The sequence below is a fragment of the Staurois parvus genome, unplaced genomic scaffold (assembly GCF_062004578.1).
Source record: "Staurois parvus isolate SC_StPar_1 unplaced genomic scaffold, SC_StPar_1.0 ptg001142l, whole genome shotgun sequence".
NCBI classification, from domain to species: Eukaryota; Metazoa; Chordata; class Amphibia; order Anura; family Ranidae; genus Staurois; species Staurois parvus.
This window is the reverse complement of record NW_028318938.1, coordinates 343,180-364,743: the sequence shown is the minus strand read 5'-3', so window position 1 is coordinate 364,743 and position 21,564 is coordinate 343,180. Positions and strand designations below refer to the sequence as shown.

The 21,564-nt window shown below is 46.8% G+C and overlaps 1 protein-coding gene across 1 annotated transcript in view; it reads left to right on the top strand.

Annotated features, from left to right (window-relative positions):
* LOC149439253 (NACHT, LRR and PYD domains-containing protein 3-like) overlaps positions 1–21,564 on the top strand; it is a 58,619-nt gene that overhangs the window by 29,655 nt on the left and 7,400 nt on the right. Inside the window, exons 6-8 of the mRNA XM_089659254.1 lie at positions 1,822–1,986; positions 10,206–10,370; positions 17,973–18,137. Coding sequence (XP_089515380.1) covers positions 1,822–1,986; positions 10,206–10,370; positions 17,973–18,137 — 495 coding nt within the window. The remainder of the gene's footprint in view (positions 1–1,821; positions 1,987–10,205; positions 10,371–17,972; positions 18,138–21,564) is intronic.

The following is a 21,564-nucleotide window of genomic DNA, read 5'->3' as shown; positions in this document are numbered from 1 at the left end:
GGGAACCTGAAAACAATTCAGCAACTCCTAAGGGGGTAGTAATACATGTGGGGGCTTGTCCGGGATTTCCCTGGCCAGAGAGTCTGTGAACCCCAGGAAAAAAGGATGGAACCCACGCAGATCTCTGCATGGTACCAAGAGGAGAATGCCAGAATGGTGTGTGGTGCTGAGCCTCCCTGGAGATGACTGGACTTAAAATCGGGTCGAGCAGATGCTGACAGCCTGCATCCCTGATCAGGGAGTGAGAATCCTCGACATCAGAAGTATTTCAGATGTTCCGAATGTTTTGATACTAACAGAATGTAAAAAAGGAATTCATCCTCTACTAGAACGAGAGAATGTACACCTGTCTGATACAGTAATGGCCCAGGTGTTTCGACAAGTCCACCCTGATGGCAGCTCAGAGAGTTCAAGGAAAGGAACCCCGGAACCCGAGCCATCCACCTCAGCAGATATAGTGGGAGGCATACCTGTTACCTCACTGCTGGTGCCAGCAGGGGTTGTGTGTGTCATGTGTGGATTGTGCCCAGTGTGTGTGTGTATCATGTATGTGTGTATTGTGCACATGCAGCCCCTCTTGTGGGTGCCTGCACTGGAGAGCAGAAGTGAGTGCCCTCTCATCCTGCATAGATCCTGGCTTAGAAGAGGAGACCTGCCTTGTAGTGGAGGTGTGCTGTGCAGTGTACTGGAATGTCCAGGGTGGCATAGCTGTGGATGGAGAATTGGATCCCTCTATGACAGGTGATGGGGTTGGATGGGGTCCCTGCCCCCCCCATTATACTCCTGTCATTATTTGTATGTTGCAGTTGCACAGACCTGCCCAGTACTGCTCACCACACGATGACCAGGAACAAGCTGCTGCCTCCACTTCCAGAGATAATGGCCTCCCCCACCTCCTATTTCCCCCCAACTCTGCCCGAGGCGCTGCCTGTGTCACAAGGCAAGAACTGCTCTGAATGGTGAGAGTAGTGTGCTGCCCTTGGGTCTCTGCAGCCCGTGCAATGTCACCCGGGCGCTGGCCAGGGACTAATTTTTGCTCTCCTTTAAATGTTGCGCATGGGGCGACTGCATCGGCTGCCCCCCCTCATCCTACGCCACTGGCAATTAGAGCCTCATATGAGCTTCCGATCACATAACACAACCATCCACTAGTCAGTGTCAGGGGATCCCCCATTACTACACATCTACTATTCAGTGTCAGGGGATCCCCCATTACTACACATGTACTATTCAGTGTCAGGAGATCCCCCATTACTACACATCTACTATTCGGTGTCAGGGGATCCCCCCATTATTACACATCTAATATTCAGTGTTAGGGGGATCCCAAATTACTACATATCTACTATTCAGTATCAGGGGGTCCCCCATTACTACACATCTACTATTCAGTATCGGGGTCCCCCATGACTTCCTATGACTACAGAGCTCTGATCAGCAGAGATAAACAGAATATCAGATAAAATCCTCCTGTCCAATCACTAGCAATGCTGATTCCGGCCTCAAACTGTCTGCTGATCCCATTCATGCTCCATACACAAGGAGATGATAGCACAATACGAATCATGTCAGTGGTATTCTGTGCTCATCCTGTGTATGGAGATATCACCGTCTCTACACATGGAGGACAATATTGGGGGGTCTACTCCATTATAACATTTGTCTTATAAAATTCTATTTCCTGGAGATTTATAAAGTGATCGAATATAAATGATTCCAATAAAGAGAAATGAGTTCCATCCATGTAGATAATAGTTCCATTCATTCCTGGGGGCGGGGGAATTCATTTTCTTCTGGTAACATTCTTCTCTTCTTCTACAGATTGTCCTATAATGACCTGACAGACAGTTCCTGCCCCCACCTGGCATCTGGAATAAGAAATAACCCAAAACTGAGGACACTGGACCTGTCTGATAACAATCTGGAGGGTCCTCTTTTCAGGGATCTGATGGTGGCTCTGACAACAAGCCAGATAGAGGAATTACGGTGAGTATAACAGGACTGACTGAGACAATCATATTCTGGGACAGATTAACATTCAATTGTCTAAATCTTCGGATCTTCTCTAACTCTGTTATCAGCAATAAATTAGACTTTTTCTACAGCTGGCCATAAGTGGATCAAATATGGACAGGTTTAGTAAGGACCAGCCGAGATCTGACCCATCTATGGGCAGGCTGGTTGTACTGAAGTTGATCCGTCAATCACATTCAGTACAACCCTCCTCTGGGACTTTTTGCATTCGATCACTGCTGGAGGTCTATAGCAGCTAACAGTGATCAGTGTTCTGCTGGCAGGGAAGGCTTCCTGTTGGCAGAACACAGTTGTGCGGCAGGAGTGATTCCCCCATCCATTCTGACTGTGTTGATGGGGGGGATTGAGCAGTTGTCTTTCTTTCCACCCGTAGTGGAAGGAAAGAATATTGTATAGTCTGTAGCTTACTTAAACCTCACCACACACAGTACAGTCTGTGGCACCTAAGGGGTTAATCCTCTGCATTGTGTAAAAAGGCCAATTGATCCTTTCTGCTCTGTTCCTCCTTTTTTCTGTGTACAAACGATTTTATTGTATAAAAGTAGACTGTAAAACAACAGTACATTTTTGCATAGAACTTATAGCAAAAACAAGGCACTTTTGAATAGTACAATACAGAAAAGTATATTAATTTAAGAGAGAGAAGGAATAGAGAAAAAAAAATAGATTGCGAGTACATGAAATGTGTAAATGATAAGGTAGGTTAAATGATACATCTGTCAACAGTATATGCCATTCAGCTTTTACTGGGAATGTTATTAATCATGCAATAAATGTCTATAATCCCTCCATGACTCCCATTTTTTATCAAATAAGTGCATCTTATCCAGTAGGGTATAATGAATGCGTTCCATGAGCATTACAGTATCAATTCTGTGTAAGACGGAGGTCAAGGGTACAACATTGGACTTCCAATGTAAGGCAATAGACCATAAAGTGGCAATACATATAGTATGTATCAATCTGATAATGGCATCAGAGACCCCCGGAATATGAGCCCCCAATAAACAGGTCTGCATAGACAATCGTATCTGGGTACCCGCCAGTGAGGTAGCCACCTCAGATATCTTGGACCAAATCAATGATATGATCGGGCAATCCCAAAATATATGAACCAAAGTTCCTGTGAGGCCGCAGCCCCGGAAACAGAAGGGGGACGTTTCTGGGAACAGAACATGTAGTCTTGATGGGGTGTATTACCATCTGGTTAAAACCTTAAGGGCCGTCTCACGAACAGAAAGAGGTCTAGAACACTTACATATGTTATTCACCATGGAGTCCGTTGTGAGCGGTACAAAATAGATGAAGCAAAACGTGGACGCTTATTACCCCAGATAAAATTGTTAATAGTCCGCTGAAAGTGGTCCAAAAACGTTTTCGAGACCGGGATTGGAAGTGCTCTAAAAAGATAAAGTAGTTTAGGCAAGATATTCATTTTAACCGCCGTGACTCTACCCAGAAAGGAAATATGGTAACCATGCCAAATCTTTAATAGAGTAGAGAGACGTGATACACATGGTGGATAATTAGCAGCAAACATGTCCGAGTATCTGGGAGTGAGATTAACACCCAAATATGATATCCGATCTGTAGACCAGCGGAATGGAAAAGAACTACGGAGAGATGCACTTAGGTAATCAGGAACATTAACAGGCATAATCACCGATTTGATAAAATTAACAGTGAGACCTGACGCTATAGCAAAATCATTCAATACGGCACATAAATTAGGCAATGAAGTTAACGGGTTAGTAAGAAACAGCATAACATCGTCAGCATACATGCTTATTTTGAAATGTGAAATTAATAATGAATAGCCAGAAATGTCCGGATGTGATTTAATCGCCACTGCCAAAGGCTCCAACACCAGCGCAAACAAGAGGGGTGAAAGAGGACAGCCCTGACGGGTGCCTCTGCCCAATGTAAAAAAGTTAGAATTACAACCAGGGATCCTTATTCTCGTTTTAGGAGAGTCGTATAGGGCGTGTATACCAGCCAAAAACCCATCACTGAAGCCCATTTTCCGTAACAAGGAAAATAAATAGGGCCAAAGCACACTGTCAAAGGCCTTGTTTATGTCAAGATTCATCAGCAGAACCTCTTTAGAATGTAAATTGGCATCTTGAATAACATTTAGAGTGAGGCGAATGTTATCAGTAATGAATCTGTCAGGAATAAAACCCGATTGGTCTGGAGAGACCAGAGAGGAGATAATAGGGGCCAACCTGTCCGCCAAAATGCGGCTAAATATTTTCAGATCGTTATTCATTACTGAGATTGGTCTATAGTTTTGTGATAAACCGTGGTCTTTCTGTGGTTTGGGTATTAAAGACGTATTGGCCAACAGCATCTCCTTGGGGAACTTACCCCCCTGCAAAACATAATTAAATAATGTTATCAAATAGGGAGCCAACGTAGAGGCAAAATTTTATAATAACTAGCGGAGAATCCGTCAGGGCCCGGTGCAGTAGAACTTTGTAGCGCGCTAATCACACAAGTTATTTCCTCTATAGTACAAGGGGCATTAAGAGAGGCAATCTGAGAAGGTGTAAGGGCAGGGAGGGGTATAGAATCCAGCCATGAGTCAGATGAAGGAACAGAATCTGACTGGGGAGGAGCTAATAGACCAGAATAAAAGTTTTCAAAAATACCCAAAACTTCCTGAGGTAGAGATGAAATAGCACCCGAGGTGGTGCGCAACTTATAGACATGTGGGGGGCGCAGAGAGTGGTTCAATTTCCTTGCAAACATAGTGGATGCTGAGTTGCTATGTAACAAGAACGAGGCCTTCGACCAGCAGAGAGCTTTTTCAGTCTTTTGGGAAAGCAGAGTATTCAATTCTAAACGCTTTTGGGACAACAACTGTTTATTAAGAAGAGATGGATTAGCAATATGACTTCTATAATGTGCTTCTAATTCTCGGGTAAGAAGCAGTATTTGTTGCCATCGTTTTCTATTCCTGGATGAGGCCATGGAGATAAGGTGGCTACGTAGGACCGCCTTATGGGCTACCCATAGTGTGTCTGAAGATATATCAGGAGTAGCGTTAGACTGAAAGTATTCCCAGATAGATGTAACCACCTCTTGGCGAGAGTCAATATCAGTAAGCATAGAGTCATTAAGTTTCCAAGAGAAGGGGGTAGGTGCCAATCCTATAAACGTGATAGATAAAGCCATAATATCGTGATCCAACCAGGGGCTCAGGTGAATGCACGCTGTCCTAGAATTCGCTAATAAAATAGGGGTACAATATATATAGTCTAATCTGGCATAAGAGTCATGTGGGTGAGAGTAAAATGAATAATCCCTGGCTCCCACATTGTGCGCTCTCCAGGCATCCACCAACTGGAATCTAGTTTCTTAGTAAGGGATTTTGGGAAAGCCTGGGAAGATTGCGAGGAGGAGCTCCAGTCCAGAAAAGGGTTTGCTATCAGGTTAAAATCCCCACCCACCAATAGATGGAGGAACAAGAACCTATCTAGGACGTCAAAAAATTTAGAAAAAAAGGAAGCTTGTGCCGAATTCGGTGCATAGATATTTGCAATAGTAAGTTCTCAGCCTGAAAGGGTGCCTTTAAGAATGATAAACCAGTCCGGATCTCGATAGACCTGTTGGACCTCAAAGGGAAATGAATTATGTAGAAAAATAGCTACTCCTCTACTTTTGGAGGAATATAAAGTATAATACCCCTGCCTATAGGATTTATGAAAATATGTCGGGTGTTTGGCGGCTGCAAAATGTGTTTCCTGTAATAAAATAATTTTAGCCCCTAATCGCTTATATTGAAAAAAGGCTGTTTTGCGCTTATTTGGTGAATTGAAACCCTGGACATTATGCGAAATACATTGAATTACCATAGTATACAAAAGTTGTAGCTATCAGCAGAAAAATACACATTGAAAAGACATCTCCCAGAATTATTTGGCTAGACAGATTTACAGGCAGTAGTACCAGCATAGGGGACATCCAGACCCCAATATGGGGGTCGTGACGTCCACAAACCGGCACAAAGTCAACATCATGTACTAAAGTTTGAAAAGAGAAAAAATAAAGAATAATAGGAGTGAAGCTTTAATAGCTCCTGTAATTAAAAGGGTAACTGAGAAACATGGATCAGGCAGGCAGTTTGTCATACCTGAAAAAACAAAAGGTTCAAACATCAAAGGGCCAAATGGGCCCAAACCCTGTCTCCGTAAAACATGGAAAACGGAGCTGCCACCCCACAATCGGGCGGTAACACCTCCGGTCATGTCAGGTGGCAGGGTGGGGGAACGTGCTCAAGAGTTGTAAAACCATGAATTAATGGGCAGTATTAAGAGGGTCCGAAGACCCTTGTTAAGCCTCAACACATCCAGCTATCAGTGAGAAAGCATACATAAGTCTCAGAAACACAGAAATATCACAGCAGTGACCACAAAATGCACATTCTTAAGATATAAGAGGTACAAATGAGCATAATCCCTATATCCCGGTTTTTGTCTCAGTCATAAGAAACTGGGATCAGGACTAAGGGTTGTCAAAATAATGGGTAATAGGCAAGTGAGCATGGTCCAGTCAACCCGGTTCTTGTCGGACTCTCCTTCTATCCCTCTGTGGAGATGGAGTGTGCCAAATGGGAGAGACACGAGGGGTGGAGGGTGGACGTTGAGGTGATGGGGCGTCCGCCAGGCCCAACTTGGCCAAGATTTCTCTACCTTCGGGAAGGGATGTGGCTATATATGTGCTCCCATTATGTGAAACTATCAGCTTAAAAGGGAAGCCCCATTTGTAACGAATACGAGCTGAGAAAAATGCAGTTGTAACTTCTTTCATTTTTCTGCGTTTCTCCAACGTAGCCGGAGAAACATCTGGAAAGATTTGCAAAACCGAGCCATCAAAGGAGATCGTTGGGGTATTGCGAGCAGCTCTAAGAATATCTTCTTTGGTCAGGAAATCCTTCATACATTTCCTGAGAGAGAACATTTGTGCTTTTATGTAGTTCTGATTGGAATTTAGTGGCCAGCTTGGTGTACATAATTTCCAGGCAAGATTCCAAGTCCCCTTTTGTAAGTTGCTGTACATCTTCATTAACCAGAGCCAATGAAGGAGCTGTGGTATCCTGCGTGGGATCGGACAGGGATGCTCGTTCTGTATTATCTGCAGACATGCTGCGAATCTCGTGTGCCTTAAGTAGGTATGTCGTGAGGGACTTTTGAGCTCGTCCCTTTTTTTTTCTTGGTGGACGGCATGCAGGGAGTCTCCTGGGGGTGATCAATTGGAAATTGGATAGCCTAAAGAGATAATAACCCCAGGGGACCTATAACGCCCAAAACAGGTTTAGGATTGTAGTTACATAGATGCTAACAGGCTTATCCGCAGAAACTTTGTATTGTAAAAATATTTAGCGAACCGTGAGGGCATAGAGAAGGCATAGGCCGTGGTATATCATTAATAGCTCGCAGGAGCAAGATGATGGCTTCAGCTCCCACCTCAGGGCCCGAGAGGGACGAGGGGCATGTGTGGAACAGAGGTCCCCTAATGATGAGCTCTGGGCCCTCCAGGGCAGATCCAGGGGGCCCCGGCACTTCACCGGAGCACTATATAGGCCTCTGGGCCCAACAGGGGCCGTGGCAACAGAGAAAGGCAGCTTCTGGGGCAGTAAATGGAACCCCCGTTCCCTGAATCACTGGAGGGGGACCCGATGACCAATAGCCGCCAGCCCCCTTGCCTCCCGTACTGACTGTGACCCAGATGAGAGGAGGTCCGTATCGGGTGGAGCAGGCCGCATACGTCCGGTGCACGAGAGTGGCAACACCTAACACCTCCCAGACTCAGGGGGCACAGAAAATGCATTTAATAATCCTCCGCTGCCCTGATGGCCGTGGATGTAGGTATTAGCCGACGGAGCCCTGGACCATGCAGCCGCGCCAGTCCTCGGATGACCGCCGTCACAACGGGCAGAAATATCGCCCAGAGCCCATCTCCCAGGGACAGGAGATATGCCCAGGAGCCTCCGCTGCCCCGCTGTGGCCCGTAGCTGCCCGGATGGCAGTGGATTATATAGGGTTAGGCCGGAGCCTCGGATCTTGCGGCCGTGCTAGGCAGCGGATGTCCGCCGCCGCAGAGGGCGGAAATATTGTGCGAAGCCCCTCTCCCAGGAACAGGAGATGCCTCCAGGAGCCTTCGCTGCCCCGCTGCTGCCCAGATGGCAGTGGATTCGGCAGGTCGGTGCCGGAGCTCTGGATTATGCGGCCGCTCCGGTCGCCATCTTGGACACGCCCCATTCCTCCTTTTTTTCAAGAGACCACCTCTTATCTTATGATAAGACAGACTGAACCGTAGGCATTTTGCACATGCTCAGTTTAGTATGTATTGCTAAAGAGGTTTATTTTTTTTTCCTTGGGAGGGTGCATGTGATCAGCACAGGGCCAATCAGCCCTTTACAGACAGATCACGGGTTCTGCATCCTCCTAGAGCAGAAAGAAAAATCCTCCTACAAGCTTTAACCAGTGCTCTGCTGGACACTGATAGAAATCAAAACACTGCTATATACTGCTGATGAGAAAAGGTATTTAGCAGTTTATATTTACTAAAATAATTGCATTTCCATGTTGTGTGTACTGTGGGAGACCGGATATATTGAATGCGGGGTCCGGGGAGAGCAGATATAGTGAATGCAGGGTCCGGGGAGAGCAGATATAGTGAATGCAGGGTCCGGGGAGAGCAGATATAGTGAATGCAGGGTCCGGGGAGAGCAGATATAGTGAATGCAGGGTCTGGGAGACCAGATATAGTGAATGCAGGGTCCGGGGAGATCAGATATAGTGAATGCAGGGTCTGGGGAGACCAGATATAGTGAATGCAGGGTCCGGGGAGAGCAGATATGGTGAACGCGGGGTCCAGAGAGAGCAGATATAGTGAACGCGGGGTCCGGGGAGAGCAGATATAGTGAACGCGGGGTCCGGGGAGAGCAGATATAGTGAATGCAGGGTCTAGGGAGAGTAGATATAGTGAATGCAGGGTCTAGGGAGAGCGAAGATAGCGAATGCAGGGTCCGGAGAGAGCGTATATAGTGAATACAGGGTCCGGGGAGAGCGGATATAGTGAATGCAGGGTCTGGGGAGAGCGGATATAGTGAATGCAGTGTCCGGGGAGAGCGGATATAGTGAATGCAGGGTCCGGGGAGAGCGGATATAGTGAATGCAGGGTCCGGGGAGAGCGGATATGGTGAATGCAGGGTCCGGGGAGAGCGGATATAGTGAATGCAGGGTCTGGGGAGAGCGCATATAGTGAATGCAGGGTCTGGGGAGAGCAGATATAGTGAACGCAGGGTCCGGGAAGAGCGGATATAGTGAATGCAGGGTCCGAGGGGAGCGGATATAGTGAATGCGGGGTCCAGGGAGAGCAGATATAGTGAATGCAAGGTCTGGGGAGAGCAGATATAGTGAATGCAGGGTCCGGGGAGAGCGAATATAATGAATGCGGGGTCCGAGGGGAGCGGATATCGTGAATGCGGGGTCCGGGGAGAGTGGATATAGTGGATGCAGGGTCCGGGGAGAGCGGATATAGTGAATGCAGGGTCGGGGGTTTAGTAACACTCTACATTTAGTTTGGGATCTGTATAAATAGATGACATTAAAGATGCTCATACATGGGAGAATCTGATCTTATTGCAATGAGTGATCAGAGCATCAAACAAATTCTTTTCATCCGGCGTGCTATTCAGTTCCGGAAGATCTCCCCATTACTGAACATTTGTTACCTAGCGCCATGACTTCCTATGAGTACAGAGCTCTGATCAGCAGAGATAAATAGAATATCAGATACAATCCTCCCGTCCAATCACTAGCAATGCTGATTCCGGCCTCACACTGTCTGCTGATCCCATTCATGCTCCATACACAAGGAGATGATAGCACAATACGAGTCATGTCAGTGGTATTCTGTGCTCATCCTGTGTATGGAGATATCACCGTCTCTACACATGGAGGACAATATTGGGGGGGTCTACTCCATTATAACATTTGTCTTATAAAATTCCATTTCCTGGAGCTTTATAAAGTGATCGAATATAAATGATTCCAATAAAGAGAAACGAGTTCCATCCATGTAGAGAATAGTTCCATTCATTCCTGGGGGGGGAGGGGGGGGGTGTCATTATCTTCTGGTAACATTCTTCTCTTCTTCTATAGATTGTCCTCCAATCACCTGACAGACAGTTCCTGCCCCCACCTGGCATCTGGAATAAGAAATAACCCGACACTGAGGACACTGAACCTGTCTAGGAACAATCTGAATGGTCCTCATTTCAGGGATCTGATGGCGGCTCTGACAACAAGCCGGATAGAGGAATTACAGTGCGTATAACAGGACTATTTAAATAAAACCACTTCCTAAATAAATATACAAATTCAACTCCCCCACAGCACAATCAACACCTTCACCCCTGAAGATGTGTAAAATAATATAATACAGAAAATGCTACTAAATAGTTGAAAACTCCTCAATAACACACTACAAGTGAAGTCCAATCCCTAATAAGTCCACAAAATATAAACCATAGCCTTCCTGTGTAATCACGGTGAAAAACTGTGTCCAAAGGAAATATAAATCCTTCCAACGATTTCCACGATAAATGTCCCCTCAAAAAAAGAAAAACATCACATATACAGTCTCCATGGCTCTACCTGGATTCATCAGCCATAGTACTCCATGTGTCCCCATACACCTCTTGAAATGTGCTCTGAACGTCATCTAAGTCACATCAATAGAAGAACACAGTCTGCTGAACATAATACTACACAAACATTAGATGCTGCCATTGTTTAATTGCACATAACATGTAAACATTCACAGTGCAGGGAGGAAAAAGTATGTGAACCTTTAGACTTAATAACTGGTTGACCATCCTTTGGCAGCAATAACGTCAACCAAATGTTTCCTGTAGTTGCAGATCAGACCTGCACAACGATCTGGAGTCATTTTGGACCACTCCTCTTCACAAAACTGTTTCAGTGTAGCAATATTCTTGGGATGTCTGGTGTGAATCGCTCTCTTAAGGTCATGACACAGCATTTCAATCGGGTTGAGGTCAGGACTCTGACTGGGCCACTCCAGAAGGCGTATTCTGTGCTGTTGCAGCCATTGTTTTGTTGAATGACTTGTCTGCTTTGGGTCATTGTCCTGTTGCATCACCCATCCTCTGCGGAGCTTCAGTTGGAGGACAGATGGTCCTACGTTTTCCTGCAAAATATCTTGATAAACTCTGGAATTCATTTTCCCATGAATGACAACAATCCGTCCAGGCCCTGAGGCAGCAAAGCAGCCCCAAACCATGATGCTCCCTCCGCCATGTTTCGCAGTGGGGATGAGGTTTTGATGTTGGTGTGCTGTGCCTTTTTTTCTCCATACATAGTGTTGTGTGTTCTTCCCAAACAACTCAATCTTGGTTTCATCTGTCCACAGTATATTTTGCCAGTAGTGCTGTGGAACATCCAGGTGCTCTTTTGCAAACTTCAAACATGCTGCAATGTTCTTTTTGGACAGCAATGGCTTCCTCTGTGGTGTCCTCCCATGTACTCCATTCTTATTTAATGTTTTCCTTATTGTAGATGTGTCAACAAAAATGTTAGCATGTGCCAGAGATTTCTGTAGGTCTTTAGCTGACACTCTGGGATTCTTCTTTACCTCATGCAGCATTCTGTGCTGTGCTCTTGCAGTCATTTTTACAGGACGACCACGCCTAGGGAGAGTAGCAACAGTGCTAAACTTTCTCCATTTGTAGACAGTCTGTCTTACCGTGGACACATGAACATCAAGGCTTTTGGAGATACTTTTGTAACCCTTTCCAGCTTCATGCAAGTCAACAATTGTTGATCGTAGGTCTTCTGAGAGCTCTTTTCTGCGAGGCATGGTTCACATTAGACAGTGCTTCTTGAAACCAGTAAACCCAAAACAGGTGTGTGTTTTTTAAGGGCAGGACTGCTGTCAGCAACACATCCAATATCATCACACTGATTGGAGTCAAGGTTGGCTCACTCCTGGCTCCAATTAGCTCTGGGAGAAGTCATTAAGCTAGGGCCTTATGTCAGGAATGGACTCGCCAATAGTGGTGGGACTCACCTGCCTTGTGGGTTGCAGTACCAGGACTGGCCAGCAGGTGCTCTCAGCAACCAGAGGCTCACTCCTGCAGTCAGCCAAAACACCTGAGGCTGATTGCAGAAGGTGCATATAAGGAATGGCCAGGCCTGTGATTGGGGCCTTGGTGTATGTTTCCCAAGAGCCCCTGTACCTGCATCCTGTCTGATCCTGCTTGATCCCTGACTCTGATTGAACTCCGCCTGTCCTAACCTCTGCTATTCCTGACCACTCTCCAGTCTGCTCCTTTGTACCTTGTCTGCCTGATTGTTCCTGACCCGGCCCGTCTGACTGCGCTCTGCCTGCTCCTTTGTACCTTGCCTGCCCGTTTGCTACCGACCCGGCCTGCCCGACTACGCTTAGTATTGTTCTTTTGTTATCTGTTGGGGGTTTTGGTTTGGTTTGTTTGCACTGTGTTTATGTTTAGTCTTGCACTGCGTTTATGTATTGTTTAGTCTTCAATAAATTATATTGTTTATACTATATCTGAAGCCTGCGTTTCCCTGTGTCAGTCCACACACCTCTGGTCATACCCGGAGCCCTGACATTACACCAAGGCCAATCCTGACCAGAAGTGGCTGCACAGGGAAGCCATCTTGGCTTATTGTTGCTGGGAAGGATGAACCTTGATGAGGTGGTGTATTTGTCTCTGCTAGTGTTTGATGACAGAGATTATGCTTATCAGACTCTGAAGGAGTATCCCCGGGATCAACTGCTAGAGTGTATAAGGATCGCTCATTGCCTAGTAGATCAGGGCACAGAGTTCTCTGAGGTGCAACCATTGATTTAGGTTTGTGCAGAGTTGGTTTCATCTGGTACCCTCGAAAGCAGGGATGAATTTTTGCCGCCATTTAGTGCCGACCAGGAAGAGTCCCTGGTATGGTTATTGGAGGATGACGTGGATTACTTTCTGGAGCGTTATTCTGCATGTTCACAACAGGTACTAAGAGATTGTATAAACGCAGTGCAGTCTTTGACCAGACAGGCTTTGTGTAAGCTGAGCTTTGTTCAACCCATACTGCAGACATGGTCAGGCTTGTTGCACCCAGCCTCAGTCAGCTTGCAACGTCATTCCTCTGCTCAAGGCACTCTTCCTGCATCCCCGACAGCACCCCCAGTGACGGCCCAGTATACTCTGCTAACTACCACATATCAGTCCCCTGCTCCCACTCGCTGCACCTATCCTTTCTTTAACCCTGTAAAGAAGTCCTCTGTAGCAACTGCTCCCTCCTTTGTTCTATCCCCCAGCTCTTCTCTGCCTACAGCTGCTCTATCCACTTACAAACCTGCGCTTACTTCCTGTGCTCCAGTAACTAAAACCAGGAAAAAGCGAAAATTCTTTCCAACCAGTACCATCCTGCCAGTATCCAAACCGGTCAGCCTGCCGTCTGAGAACCCGCCTTCCGTGGTTCAGCCTGGTGCCCCGGCACCCGCAATTCAGCCTGATACCCTGATGACCCAGTGTACGGTACCCAGCCTGATGGTTCTACCCAGCCTGATGTTCCTACCCAGCCTGTTGAACTGATCGAGCCAGATGACCTGTTGCCAGATGACCCAGTGCCCGCTGTCTTGCCAGATGACCCGGCGCCCGCAGTCTTGCCAGATGACCCGGCGCCCGCAGTCTTGCCAGATGACCCGGCGCCCGCAGTCTTGCCAGATGACTCGGCGCCCGCAGTCTTGCCAGATGACTCGGCGCCCGCAGTCTTGCCAGATGACTCGGCGCCCGCAGTCTTGCCAGATGACTCGGTGCCCGCTGTCGAGCTTGATGATCCGATGCCCGCTGTTTTGCCAGATGACTCGGTGCCCGCAGTCTTGCCAGATGACTCGGTGCCCGCTGTCTTGCTTGACGACCCGATGCCCGCTGTTTTGCCAGATGACTCGGCGCCCGCTGTTTTGCTAGATGACTCGGTGCCCACTGTCGAGCTTGACGACCCGGTGCCCGCTGTCTTGCCAGATAACCCGGTGCCCGCTGTTTTGCCAGATGACTCTGTGCCCGCTGTCTTGCCAGATGACTTTGTGCCCGCAGTCTTGCCAGATGACTCGGTGCCCGCAGTCTTGCCAGATGACTCGGTGCCCGCTGTGTTGCTTGACGACCCGATGCCCGCTGTCTTGCTTGACGACCCGATGCCCGCTGTCTTGCCAGATGACCCGGTGCCCGCTGTTTTGCCAGATGACTCGGTTCCCACTGTTTTGCCAGATGACTCGGTGCCCGCAGTCTTGCCAGATAACTCGGTGCCCGCAGTCTTGCCAGATGACTTGGTGCCCGCTGATCCGCCTGGTGGCCCCGTGCCCAGCCTGATGTGCCTCTGTCCGGTGCCCAGCCTGATGTACCTCTGCCGGTGCCCAGCCTGATGTACCAGTCCTTGATATCCCGCCAATTACCGGATCTGGGTGGTGGAACATTTTGCCCATTTAGGACGGTTTGGAGCGTCCTGAGGCCGCTCCTTGAGGGGGGGGTACTGTCAGGAATGGATTCGCCAATAGTGGTGGGACTCACCTGCCTTGTGGGTTGCAGTACCAGGACTGGCCAGCGGGTGCTCTCAGCAACCAGAGGCTCACTCCTGCAGTCAGCCAAAACACCTGAGGCTGATTGCAGAAGGTGCATATAAGGACTGGCCAGGCCTGTGATCAGGGCCTTGGTGTATGTTTCCCAAGAGCCCCTGTACCTGCATCCTGTCTGCTTCCTGTCTGATCCTGTTTGATCCCTGACTCTGAGTGAACTCTGCCTGTCCTGACCTCTGCTATTTCTGATCACTCTCCAGTCTGCTCCTTTGTACCTTGTCTGCCTGATTGTTCCTGACTCGGCCCGTCTGACTACGCTCTGCCTGCTCCTTTGTACCTTGCTTGCCCGTTTGCTACCGACCTGGCCTGCCCGACTACGCTTAGTATTGTTCTTTTGTTATCTGTTGGGGGTTTTGGTTTGTTTGCACTGTGTTTATGTTTAGTCTTGCACTGCGTTTATGTATTGTTTAGTCTTCAATAAATTATATTGTTTATACTATATCTGAAGCCTGCGTTTCCCTGTGTCAGTCCACACACCTCTGGTCATACCCGGAGCCCTGACACCTCACATACTTTTTCCTCCCTGCACTGTGAATGTTTACATGTTATGTGCAATTAAACCATGGAAAATCTAATGTTTGTGTAGTATTATGTTCAGCAGACTGTGTTCTTCTTTTGTTGTGACTTAGATGACGTTCAGAGCATATTTTATGCCCAATTCATGCAAAACTCCACGTAATCCCAAGGGGTTCACATACTTTTTCTTGCAACTGTAGATAATAAAAGATAATGCACTATGTGATGTTTTTCTTTTTTTGAGGGGACATTTATTGTGGAAATCGTTGGAAGGATTTATATTTCCTTTGGACACAATTTTTCACTGTGATTACACAGGAAGGCTATGGTTTATATTTTGTGGACTTATTAGGGATTGGACTTCACTTATAGTGTGTTATTGAGGAGTTTTCAACTATTTAGTAGCATTTTCTGTATTATAGTATAACAGGACTGACTGAGACAATCGTATTCTGGGACAGATTAACATTCAATTGTCTAAATCTTCTCTAAGTCTGTTATCAGCAATAAATTAGACTTTTTCTACAGCGGGCCATAAGTGGATCAAATATCGACAGGTTTAGTAAGGACCAGCCGAGATCTGACCCATCTATGGGCAGGCTGGTTGTACTGACGTTGATCCGTCAATCACATTCAGTACAACCATCCTCTGGGACTTTTTGCATTCGATCACTGCCGGAGGTCTATAGCAGCTAACAGGGATCAGTGTTCTGCTGGCAGGGAAGGCTTCCTGTTGGCAGAACACAGTTGTGCGGCAGGAGTGATTCCCCCATCCATTCTGACTGTGTTGATGGGGGGGATTAAGCAATTGTCTTTCTTTCCACCCGTAGTGGAAGGAAAGAATATTGTATAGTCTGTAGCTTACTTAAAGCTCCCCACACACAGTACAGTCTGATCTTACAATCTTCTTTACCTCCATTGCCCAATTGGATACAAATTGACTGGATACATTGGGTAGGTCCTCATATGATATAAAGTTGTACAAACAGCATAATATCAGATGGTAACATGGTGACCCTATAGACTATAAAATGTAAACATTAAAGTGTTACTAAACCCACAACAGTACAATCAGTCTGTAGATGCAGTAAAACGTGCTTGTGATACTCACTGTGGAACCTAAGGGGTTAATCCTCTGCATTGTATAAAAAGGCTGATTGATCCTTTCTGCTCAGTTCTGCCCCTTTTTCAAAGGAACAACTCTTATCTTATGATAAGACAGACTGAACCGTACGCATTTTGCACATGCTCAGTTTAGTGTGTATTGCTAGAGGGTTTTTTTTTTTTGGGAGGGTACATGTGATCAGCACAGAGCCAATCAGATCTGTACAGAGAGCAAGTGTTCTGCATCCTCCTAGAGCAGAAAGAAAACCCCTCCTACAAGCTTTAACCAGTGCTCTGCTGGACACTGATAGAAATCAAAAGACTGCTATATACTGCTGATGAGAAAAGTTATTTAGCAGTTTATATTTACTAAAATAATTGCATTTCCATGTTGTGTTTACTATGGGAGACCAGATATAGTAAATGCAGGGTCTGGGGAGGCCAGATATAGTGAACGCAGGGTCTGGGGAGAGTGGATATAGTGAATACAGGGTACAAGGAGAGCGGATATAGTGAATTTGGGGTCCGGGGAGAGCGGATATAGTGAATGCGGGGTCCGGGGAGAGTGGATACAGTGAATGCGGGGTCCGGGGAGAGAGGATACAGTGAATGTGGGGTCCGGGGAGAGCGGATACAGTGAATGTGGGGTCCGGGGAGAGCGGATACAGTGATTGCGGGGTCCGGGGAGAGCAGATACAGTGAATGCGGGGTCCGGGGAGAGCGGATACAGTGAATGCGGGGTCCGGGGAGAGGGGATACAGTGAATGCGGGGTCTGGGGAGAGCAGATACAGTGAATGCGGGGTCCAGGGAGAGTGAATACAGTGAATGCGGGGTCCGGGGAGAGCGGATATAGTGAATGCAGGGTCCGGGGAGAGCGGATATAGTGAATGCAGGGTCCGGGGTTTAGTATTATTATTATTATACAGTATTTATATAGCGCCAAAGGGTATGCTCAGCGCTGTACAGTAGCAAGGGGGACATAACATGAGACAAGACAGTAACAATACACTACACGAGGGGTTCGAGGGCCCTGCTCTTTCGAGCTTACAATCTAGTAACACTCTACATTTATTTTGGTATCTGTATAAATAGATGACATTAAAGATGCTCATACATGGGAGAATCTGATCTTAATGCGATGAGTGATCAGAGCATCAAACAAATTATTTTCATCTGGCGTGCTATTCAGTTCTGGAAGATCTCCCCATTACTGAACATTTGTTACCTAGCGCCATGACGTCCTATGAGTACAGAGCTCTGATCAGCAGAGATAAATAGAATATCAGATACAATCCTCCCGTCCAATCACTAGCAATGCTGATTCCGGCCTCACACTGTCTGCTGATCCCATTCATGCTCCATACACAAGGAGATGATAGCACAATACGAGTCATGTCAGTGGTATTCTGTGCTCATCCTGTGTATGGAGATATCACCGTCTCTACACATGGAGGACAATATTGGGGGGTCTACTCCATTATAACATTTGTCTTATAAAATTCTATTTCCTGGAGATTTATAAAGTGATCGAATATAAATGATTCCAATAAAGAGAAATGAGTTCCATCCATGTAGAGAATAGTTCCATTCATTCCTGGGGGGGGGGATTCATTTCTGGTAACATTCTTCTCTTCTACAGATTGTATTATACTCACCTGACACACAGTTCCTGCCCCCACCTGGCATCTGGAATAAGAAATAACCTGACACTGAGGACACTGAACCTCTCTAGGAACAATCTGGAGGGTCCTCATTTCAGGGATCTGATGGCGGCTCTGACAACAAGCCGGATAGAGGGATTACAGTGAGTATAACAGGACTGACTGAGACAATCATATTCTGGGACAGATTAACATTCAATTGTCTAAATCTTCGGATCTTCTCTAACTCTGTTATCAGCAATAAATTAGACTTTTTCTACATCTGGCCATAAGTGGATCAAATATGGACAGGTTTAGTAAGGACCAGCCGAGATCTGACCCATCTATGGGCAGGCTGGTTGTACTGAAGTTGATCCGTCAATCACATTCAGTACAACCATCCTCTGGGACTTCTTGCATTCGATCACTGCTGGAGGTCTATAGCAGCTAACAGTGATCAGTGTTCTGCTGGCAGGGAAGGCTTCCTGTTGGCAGAACACAGTTGTGCGGCAGGAGTGATTCCCCCATCCATTAGGACTGTGTTGATGGGGGGGATTGAGCAATTGTCTGTCTTTCCACCCGTAGTGGAAGGAAAGAATATTGTATAGTCTGTAGCTTACTTAAAGCTCCCCACACACAGTACAGTCTGATCTTACAATCTTCTTTACCTCCACTGCCTAATTGGATACAAACTGACTGGATACATTGGGTAGGTCCTCATATGATATAAAGTTGTACAAACAGCATAATATCAGATGGTAACATGGTGACCCTATAGACTATAAAATGTAACCATTAAAGTGTTACTAAACCCACAACAGTACAATCAGTCTGTAGATGCAGTAAAACATGCTTGTGATACTCACTGTGGAACCTAAGGGGTTAATCCTCTGCATTGTGCAAAAATACTGATTGATCCTTTCTGCTCTGTTCCTCCCCTTTTTGAAGCAACCACCTCTTATCTTCTGATAAGACAGACTGAACCATAGGAATTTTGCACGTGCTCAGTTTAGTGTGTATTGCTAGAGATGTTTGTTTTTTTTTCCTTGGGAGGGTACATGTGATCAACACAGGGCCAATCAGCGCTGTCCAGACAGAGATCAGGGGTTCTGCATCCTCTAAGAGCAGAAAGAAAACTCCTCCTACAAGCTTTAACCAGTGATCTGCTGGACACTGATAGAAGATGTTGTGTGTACTGTGGGAGACCAGATATATTGAATTCCGGGTCCGGGGAGAGCAGACATAGTGAATATGGGGTCCGGGGAGACCGGATATAGTGAATGCGGGATCCGGGGAGACCAGATATAGTGAGTGCTGTGATGGACGCAGGATCGCTGCCACCAATATGCGACGATCCCACGATCGCTGTCACCAATATGTGACGACTGCGGCGGCAGACCCCAGCCCTTCTCACTAAACTCGTGACCGAAGGACTAGCCAATCTAAAACTGCGATGTCACATGCGTAACAATGCCACACCCAGCTGCACCCTGCACAACGATTTTCCAGCTAAATGGACCACAATCGATGTACTGGCAGCCTGAGCGATTGTTACTGGGTCAGGTTAATTACGCAATTAACCCTTCACACTGCCACCATATCCTTTTTGTACAGAGAAAGAGGAAACTCGGCGATATCCGCAATAACACTATAATGGTTGAGGTAATCGTCTGTATAACACGGTCACCGCAGGCCGGTTATACAGAGGGTTAAACAAACACTGTAGCATTCCCTTTAGAGGCAGGAATTCGTAAATTGCAATTAAGAGCTGTAGAAACAGTTCAACACTTTCAGAAGGACAGATTTATTACTGAAAAGTCAAAAAGGGGTGCAATAAAAATTTTTACAGAAAAAGATGTAACTAATATATATATAAATATACAGAGAACAACAGCACAGCAAAGAGATAACAGAGAGAAGTTAAAGGGTTAAAGTACTTGCCAAAGTCCTGGGTTAGCAGATCAAGTTTCAGAGCGAAAGGGTATGGGTCTCCCCAGGTGGTATTGATGTTAAATGGGAGAATTCTTCAACTTAGCTCTCTTAGGCCTGAGAGCCCATTTTGTAGTCCCCCAGCAGGGGGTGTCTCTAAAGCCAAGGACCAATGCCTCAATTAGGGAGGGGTGGTCTGGGCGGACACCTCAACTAGAGCCAAAATCTCTCATACTCATATTTTGGCTCATAACTTTCCATATGCATAAGTGACATTCTACCCGCGAGTAGATTATTATGCAGACACGTCTGAGGATTGATTAGATATGAATTATGAAATTAATTACGCTGAATGGTTTCTGAGATCTACTTTTCTGCTTTCCTATGTATTCGAGACAAAATTGTTTGTCTCCTCTTAGCCAATCTAACGATATGTCTGGTTTTTATGTACGGCTCTCATATTCCAAGATATGAGACATAGGGGAAAAATGGATTTTGAAAAGTGGTTATCTGGTTCGTGCTTTGCTGGAATGCCTTGAACTCCTGGGAAAGCTTGCCTTATCTTATCTTATACGAGGTGTTATATGGTACAGCTCGCCCAGCCAGGCACCTAGCTCCAAAATGTTTTATAGCTCTGGGGTTCCCTGCTGTGCCCTAGCCTGCCAGTGACACACAACCAGCACACACACACTGGCCAAATATCTCTGTGCCTCTCAGAGAGGGAGGGGGAGGGAGTGAGGGGAGAAAATGGAGATTCTTAAAAAAAATGGAGGCTACGTCTTGCCTCTGGTGCGCACGTTCGTGACAAGTGCGTTGTCCGGGGAGAGCGAATTTAGTGAATGCAGGGTCCAGGGAGAGCGGATATAGTGAATGCCGGGTCCGGGGAGAGCGGATATAGTGAATGCAGGGTCCAGGGTGACCGGATATAGTGAGGGTGGGGTCCGGGGAGAGCGGATATACTGAATGTAGGGTCCAGGGAGAGTGGATATAGTGAATGCAGGGTCCATGGAGACCGGATATGGTGAATGCAAGGTCCAGAGAGCGGATATAGTGAACGCAGGGTCTGGGGAGAGCTGATATAGTGGCTGCAGGGTCCGGGGAGAGCGGATATAGTGAATGCGGGGTCCGGGGACAGAGCATATAGTGAATGCGGGGTCCAGGGAGAGCGGATGTTGTGAATGCAGGGTCAGGGGAAAGCGGATATGGTGAGTGCAGGGTCCGGGGAGAGCGGATACGGTGAATGCTGGTTCCGGGGAGAGCGGATATAGTAAATGCAGGGTTCGGGGAGACCGGATATAGTGAATGCTGGGTCCGGAAAACCAGATGTGGTGAATGCAGGGGCCGGGGAGACAAAATATAATGAATGCAAGGTCCGGGGAGACCAGATATGGTGAATGCAGGGTCCGGGGAGAGCGGATATAGTGAATATGGGGTCTGGGGAGAGCGGATATAGTGAATGCAGGGTCCGGGGAGAGCGGATATAGTGAATGCCGGGTCCAGGGAGACCGGATATAGTGAATGCAGGGTCCGAGGAGATCGGATATGGTGAATGCAGGGTCCGGGGAGGGCGGATATAGTGAATCCAGGGTCTGGAAAACCAGATATGGTGAATACAGGGTCTGGGGAAAGAAAATATAGTGAATGCAAGGTTCGGGGAGAACA